At 43.6% G+C, this 7,139-nt stretch overlaps 1 protein-coding gene across 1 annotated transcript; it reads right to left on the minus strand.

The window, feature by feature from the left end:
• Nucleotides 1–1,943: 1,943 nt before the first annotated feature.
• LOC106595815 (actin, cytoplasmic 1-like) lies at nucleotides 1,944–6,547 on the minus strand. The gene is made up of 6 exons (XM_014187166.2): nucleotides 6,421–6,547; nucleotides 4,885–5,009; nucleotides 4,348–4,587; nucleotides 3,221–3,659; nucleotides 2,930–3,111; nucleotides 1,944–2,742 (listed from the first exon to the last, which is right to left on the minus strand). The coding sequence occupies exons 2-6, from the start codon at nucleotides 5,005–5,007 to the stop codon at nucleotides 2,599–2,601; spliced, it is 1,128 nt and encodes a 375-aa protein (XP_014042641.1). The 5' UTR covers nucleotides 5,008–5,009; nucleotides 6,421–6,547; the 3' UTR covers nucleotides 1,944–2,598.
• Nucleotides 6,548–7,139: the final 592 nt, after the last annotated feature.

Here is a 7,139-nt window from a genome sequence, read left to right on the forward strand (position 1 = left end):
GTGGGTGATTATCTTTTGAGTAGTGTGTTTTCCCTCTCTACGGCAATTTTTTTTTTCTGTGTGTTTCAAGTATTTTCGTGTCTTTGCATTTTAATTTCACAATAAATATATGTGGAACTACGAACACGCTGCATTTTGGTCCGATCATTCTGACAGCCGTGACAATACTGTAGCTGAGAATGTAACACCAAGTGTATGTTGTGTAGTAAGCTGTTAGTAGCCCATGTACCTCACCCTAATAATTTGGCCTGTTTTCACCTCTTAACTTATCCTACTGTTCTGACTTGGTGGTGCACATGTAGCCTATAACCTGTTTGTGAGAAATGTAATCGTTCAATATTGTAAGAGCTTTCATTGTCTGCTTATATTTCCCCTTTATTTATCCTACGGTTTCTGACTTGGTGTACAGGGAGAACACTGTAAGAACGGCCCTTGTTCTTAATTCTATCGCTGTACATTTCAAAAGTGCTGAACAAATAGTTACATTGACTACGTCCGTCCTAGCTCGCTCTCTAAAGTCTTAATCGAAATTACGGATTGCCTCTTATCCGGTCGTCGTCCCCTTTATGCCATAGTTTGTACATCTCAATTGTCAGTAGAAACCACATTTGTTTAAGCAATTCAGCAAAATCAGCTGTATTTTTTATTAAAAGGCAGTAAATAAGGCTGAATGAATTGTTTCGCTGCCAGACAAGGCTCCGCTGATAACCAGGTGTGGCGGTGGTAAACTGATAACCAGGTGTAGCGGTGGTAAACTGAGAGCCAGGTGTATTGAATGTTCACATGAAAAGGTTTCCATCCAATTGGCGATAGATTTAAGTGAATATTCTCAAAACTGTATAAATAAAAATCAGGGAATTTTTCACCAAACTGATTTGTTGCAGATAAAAACCAGTGCATGATGGGACTTAGACATGTACTTGCTCATTAAAGTTGTCATGTACCTAAATACAAATCTAAAGTTCAATGTGTTTCCAACTCTCAAAAAGTTGTCACAAAAAAACCCTGTCGCTTTAAATGTCAAGTGTACCTAGTCTGGTTTTGAAACTGACGCTCTGGTCAACAGGTCGGCTATTAGACGTGGGAGATTTACGGAAAAGAACGAGAATAAATTTCACAAAAGGCAAGTTAAGCATCGACCTTTATATGTACCACAGAAGAAAAAAAAAGGGAGAGCGACACCACAGCCATCTTATTTAGATCTGCGATTGTATTATGAAAAAAAACCAGAATGCATCAGTCAAGTTGTTCAGCGTCCTCAGACTCAGGGGCTACAGGGGGGGAAACAGTACCAGGGTGAAGGAAACACCCTGATCAAATTAACCAAATAAAAAAAATAATCATCCAGCTACTGTCACTGACTCAGACAGGAAGTCCTTATAGAGCAACAAATTAAACCAAAGTATAGATCCTGATACCTACTGTCTGAACATTCGTTGGCGGGTTTTGGTTGACCCTTAACCTGGATGTTATGTATTAGTGTAAAAAAAATTACGTTTCATGGAAATGCCCTTTCACCACTGTGTGAAGTTAATTTAATCTTTAGTCTAATAAACTACTTGGTTTCCGAGTCAGTGACGACACCAACCACATTTAACAGGATGTCCCGTTTGCACTACGCCCAAGGCTATAAATTCAGACGCCAGCGGAGAACTTCCCTTCAAAATAATAGCGCATACGGATTTGCCACTTCTCCATTTATCTTTTTTTGCAGCCAAAAAAAGATCCCATCTCAAACATCTAGCCTGGCTACCAGTCTGTTTAGTCACCTGGTCCACCCCCTTTTTATAATCCACGTCATACAAAAACAGACTGGCCTTAAAATCAGCAATCTGGCATTATGACAAAGTACAAATGAGCAGGACGTTACCTAAACAGACTAGCAGCCAGGCTAAGAACAAACCAGAACAACATGATGCAGGAAGACAGAAGAGAACAATCCATTTCAATAGACATGTGCACTTTTATTGTATTGATCTGTGTCCACAACAGGAGACACCTGCCTCCCAGAGAGAGGAACACCTTTACCCTCATTAGAAGGTCAAACCTCTTTGCATAACAAAACAAGCTGGACCATGTATCAATAAGACTGATGGTACAAAAAAAACTATCGTTTTTAATATCATTTACATATTAAGCTTCTCCTCTCTCCCCCCCACACAGAGAGCCTAGAGTTAAGGTCCCCCAAAATACAACACTATTCCCCCTTAGATAACACACTAGATCCCTATGGGCCCTGGTCAATAGTGAACTAGGTAGAGGGGGATTAGGGTGAGACAGAAAACACCTCCATAGAGGTCAATAAAGGGTGGCGGAACATAATAAACATTAAGACTGTAACTCAAAACAGGGAGGAGTCACGACCGTCAACAAGGCTGCTGTCGGACAATGATGACATCACATCCTGTCACATCCAGCCAAAACAGGAAGGCTCTCAGACAGACTGACAGCAGGAGAAGACACAAACACGTCTGTGGACAAGATGTTCTGACAGGAGCTCTGCAAACACAAAAAAAACCAGACCGAGTCGAACCAGAGAGTCTTCATAGGAATGGCAACGAGGGAAGGAGAGAGTCTGTACAGGTTTGGTTGTTGTTTTTAGAAGCATTTACGGTGGACGATGGAGGGACCGGACTCGTCGTACTCCTGCTTGCTAATCCACATCTGCTGGAAGGTGGAGAGAGAAGCCAGGATGGAGCCTCCGATCCAGACGGAGTATTTACGCTCTGGAGGGGCGATGATCTGGAGGACAGGAGAGATAGGAAGGAGGGAGTAACGTTAACATGAGTACAGACGTTCACACTGTAGTTCTAGCATCTGACCTCAAAACAACCGTAACCCTGCCAACTACAACAGGAAGTAGTAACGCTGTTAACTACAGGAGGAAGCAGGACCAGCGGTTCAGAGATATGGACGTGTTTATAGTCACCTTGATCTTCATGGTGGAAGGAGCCAGAGACGTAATCTCCTTCTGCATCCTGTCAGCGATGCCGGGGTACATGGTGGTTCCTCCGGACAGCACTGTGTTGGCGTACAGATCCTTACGGATGTCCACGTCACACTTCATGATGGAGTTGAAGGTCGTCTCGTGGATACCGCAAGACTCCATACCTGGAGAGAGGAGACAAAAATCGCCGTCACAAAAACGCAACACAAAATGGCTGCCAAACTGGACACGACATGGATCGGCTGTTTTAGAGAGATTAGTTTAGAGACTCACCAAGGAAGGAGGGCTGGAAGAGGGCCTCCGGACAACGGAACCTCTCGTTACCGATGGTGATGACCTGTCCGTCGGGCAGCTCGTAGCTCTTCTCCAGAGAGGAAGAGGAGGCGGCAGTGCCCATCTCCTGTTCAAAGTCTAACGCCACGTAGCACAGCTTCTCCTTGATGTCACGTACGATTTCCCTCTCGGCCGTGGTGGTGAAACTGTAACCGCGCTCCGTGAGGATCTTCATCAGGTAGTCTGTGAGGTCGCGTCCGGCCAGATCAAGACGCAGGATGGCGTGGGGCAGAGCGTAACCCTCGTAGATGGGTACCGTGTGGGTCACGCCGTCGCCGGAGTCCATGACGATACCGGTGGTACGGCCAGAGGCGTACAGGGACAACACGGCCTGGATGGCCACGTACATGGCAGGGGTGTTGAAGGTCTCAAACATGATCTGGAGAAGACGGCGAGAGAGAGAAAAGGGGAGGGATGTGAGTCACGGTGCTGGCCGACGACAGGAGTCACAGCACGCAGTAGTAGACCATGCTGTCCAGTGAGTCAAGAGGGGAAACTGACGTTACATTAGTGGAGAAACTCAGCAGCCATTCCTACATGTTGTAACATCAATATAAAACCACTAGAGTAACTCATTCACAGCACTGTCCTCAATGTCCTGTTGCTGTCCTACAGGTTAATCTAGTCCTCATCAATGTCCTGTTGCTGCCCTACAGGTTAATCTAGTCAGTCCTAGTCATCAATATTAGTCCTGTTGCCGTCCTACAGGTTAATCTAGCCATCAATATTAGTCCTGTTCCTGTCCTATAGGTTAGTCTAGTCAGTCCTAGTCATCAATATTAGTCCTGTTGCCGTCCTACAGGTTAATCTAGCCATCAATATTAGTCCTGTTCCTGTCCTATAGGTTAGTCTAGTCAGTCCTAGCTAGCAGCCAGCAGGATGCAGAGAGGTAGAACAGACCGACAGGAGACCTGAAGCTTCCAGAGGGTGTTGACAGATCAGCTGTAAGGACAGAGGGCCTGGAGGAGAGGAGGAGAGTGAGCGAGAAGAAGAGGGCAGAACTAAACAGTAAAGGAAGGAAGAAGAGGGAGAACTGAAGAGTAAAGGTAGAGGTGCGCAACATGTACCTGGGTCATCTTCTCCCTGTTGGCTTTGGGGTTGAGGGGGGCCTCGGTGAGCAGGACTGGGTGCTCCTCTGGTGCCACTCTCAGCTCGTTGTAGAAGGTGTGATGCCAGATCTTCTCCATGTCGTCCCAGTTGGTGACGATGCCGTGCTCGATGGGATACTTCAGAGTCAGGATACCCCTCTTGCTCTGAGCCTCGTCTCCAACGTAGCTGTCCTTCTGGCCCATGCCAACCATCACTCCCTGGAGACAGATACTCAGGTCAGTGACAATGTACTCACAGGAAAGTTTTGGCTAATCTACAGTATTAATGACGTTGCATATCACAGAAACTATTAAATTACATATTGTTAATGTCTATAGGTAAACATACTGGTTTACTACTACATAAAGCAGTCAGTGTAATTTTCACTAGAGACAAAGTCAAATGGTTGACAAACATTAAAGTTACAATAGTAATGTAAACAGTATGAATATACAGTATAGCGGATAAAGAAGGAATATTTCAGTAATTAAGATGGCAGATGAGGTGTTAATTACCTGATGTCTGGGGCGACCCACGATGGAGGGGAACACGGCCCGAGGAGCATCATCTCCGGCGAAACCGGCTTTGCACATACCGGAGCCGTTATCAACGACCAGAGCGGCGATTTCGTCTTCCATTTCTGCACCGAGATGGAGAAAAAAAACAGAAATTAGACTGAGGTGTTTATAGTAATAGACAGGCGGCGCACCCGGTAGAGCCAGCGTCCTATCAGTGAATGACCGCTAGGTGGCGCTCAAGACCAACACTACAGACCAGTCAGTCACTAGGCGTTTACACAACCACTATATTTCATTTATCCTACAAACGCATGAAAAATAACTGCTTTATAAGGTTAATAAAGGTTAGTAGTGTAGTGGTAAAATAGAGAAGTTATAGATTTAGTTTATAACTGTGCCATGTAGTAACACCAAGACTGCGCCGCCAGATAAAAGCCTGGGTGTATCTGGTCGAGGCATCACCATATAAGGCAATAGTTGGAGCTCCCCTTTGACATGTGTTGGTCCATGACAGCGGCCACTCCCTGGGACCCGGGATAAACACCCTGGCTAACCCAGGCTAGGTCAGACAGCTTCACATCTAGCCTGAAAACCCTTCCAAAAGTAGAGGCTACTACCCTAGGACCGGGATAAAGAGCCCGGGATCGACCACCCTGGGACTATGGATAAACACGCAGACTAACCCAGGCTAGGTCACAGTTAAACATCTATCCTTCAAATAGGATCTAAAGGAGAGGACACTCCCTAGGACCGGGATAAACACCCAGACTAACCCAGGCTAGGTCAGAAAGCTTCACATCTAGCCTGAAAATACTTCCAAAAGAAAAGCTTCCGTGCCATCAGATTACACTATAGTCCATATGTTGAGGCGTGTAACTTGGACTGATGTGTAATGTTACCTATTAAAAACAGTGACACATTCACCCCTCCAGAAACACTGACTCATCTGTTGAGTCAAATAGTCATAAAATATCTAACAAGTTACTCAACATGCCGTCATAAAACACATAGGAAATCATTGAGCTACCTTTAACGTTTTAAACAGCCTGACGAATGCTAGTGGATTTAGCCAGATAACCCTACAACCACTTTAACAGGGCGAGTTAAATATCATACTACATTTGTGAAAAACAAACTAGGGGGGGGATGTAAAAATGGTTTGTACAAGTAGGTAGCAAGTCATTGTAACAGTGGACGGCCGTCATGCTAACGATTTAATTTAGCTTACTGTCAACGATAAGACAGGACGGCACACCCACTTCAGAGATACTACTAATGCTACCTAACTAGATTAAAAATCAGTTCCGTACACATTTAAAAAGGACCAGAAAGCACATTTAAAACCAGTGTAAACTCTGATAGCTAGCTGCTAGAAAAACATCGTACACACCCAGTAACGTTACGGCCATTCTCTGAAACGGGAACAAATTAGCTAGCTAACTTGGATAATTAACTTTTACCTTAACTACAAATCATTAACTTCGACAGAAAAGTAACAAATAAAACATAAAGTTACAATATTACATGTCTTACCTGAGTTTTAGTAGGAAGATTTAGCGGTGTTATTAAGAGAAAGTGTCTCTATACTCCTGGGCAGTGAAGAAACAGAAGTGACATAAAAACCGTTGCCAAGGTTCCCGCTTTTATATCCGCATTCGTCGTACCACCCCGCCCCTCCTTTTATCCATATAAGGCAAACTTTCTGCAGCGCGGCTCCTGATTGGTCCACGGCGTATCCACTTGGGGCTTGTCGATTGACAGCCCTGTTATAATAAATACATATATATATATAATATAATAATATAAAATAATAATATAAGGTTAATTACTATACACCAAAATATAACGTCCTAGTTTAACATGACAAATTCATCGATTAGGATAGGTGTCATTCGTAATTCAATTATTGGCATAATTTGTATTAGTTTGTAATATCTTGATATAATTGTATTTACTTTGCCACCATGGCCTTTTTTTTTTTGCCTTTACCTCCCTTATCTCACCTCATTTGCTCACATTGTATATAGACTTATTTTTCTACTGTATTATTGACTGTATGTTTGTTTTACTCCATGTGTAACTCTGTGTTGTTGTATGTTGTCGAACTGCTTGGCTTTATCTTGGCCAGGTCACAGTTGTAAATGAGAACTTGTTCTCAACTTGCCTACCTGGTTAAATAAAGGTGAACTAAAATATTTAAAAAAAATATAAAAACATTTTGCAATAGTCTCTCTCATGGCTACTGTGATTAT

Source organism: Salmo salar, chromosome ssa02, assembly GCF_905237065.1.
Source record: "Salmo salar chromosome ssa02, Ssal_v3.1, whole genome shotgun sequence".
Classification (NCBI taxonomy): Eukaryota; Metazoa; Chordata; class Actinopteri; order Salmoniformes; family Salmonidae; genus Salmo; species Salmo salar.

Coding starts and splice junctions, on each gene's coding strand:
- LOC106595815 (XM_014187166.2), bottom strand. CDS start 5,007: ATGGAAGACGAAATCGCCGCTCTGGTCGTTGATAACGGCTCCGGTATG. Junction 4,588..4,884: donor TGGGTCGCCCCAGACATCAG/GTAATTAACACC, acceptor ATCTGTCTCCAG/GGAGTGATGGTTGGCATGGG. Junction 2,743..2,929: donor CTTCCACCATGAAGATCAAG/GTGACTATAAAC, acceptor CCTGTCCTCCAG/ATCATCGCCCCTCCAGAGCG.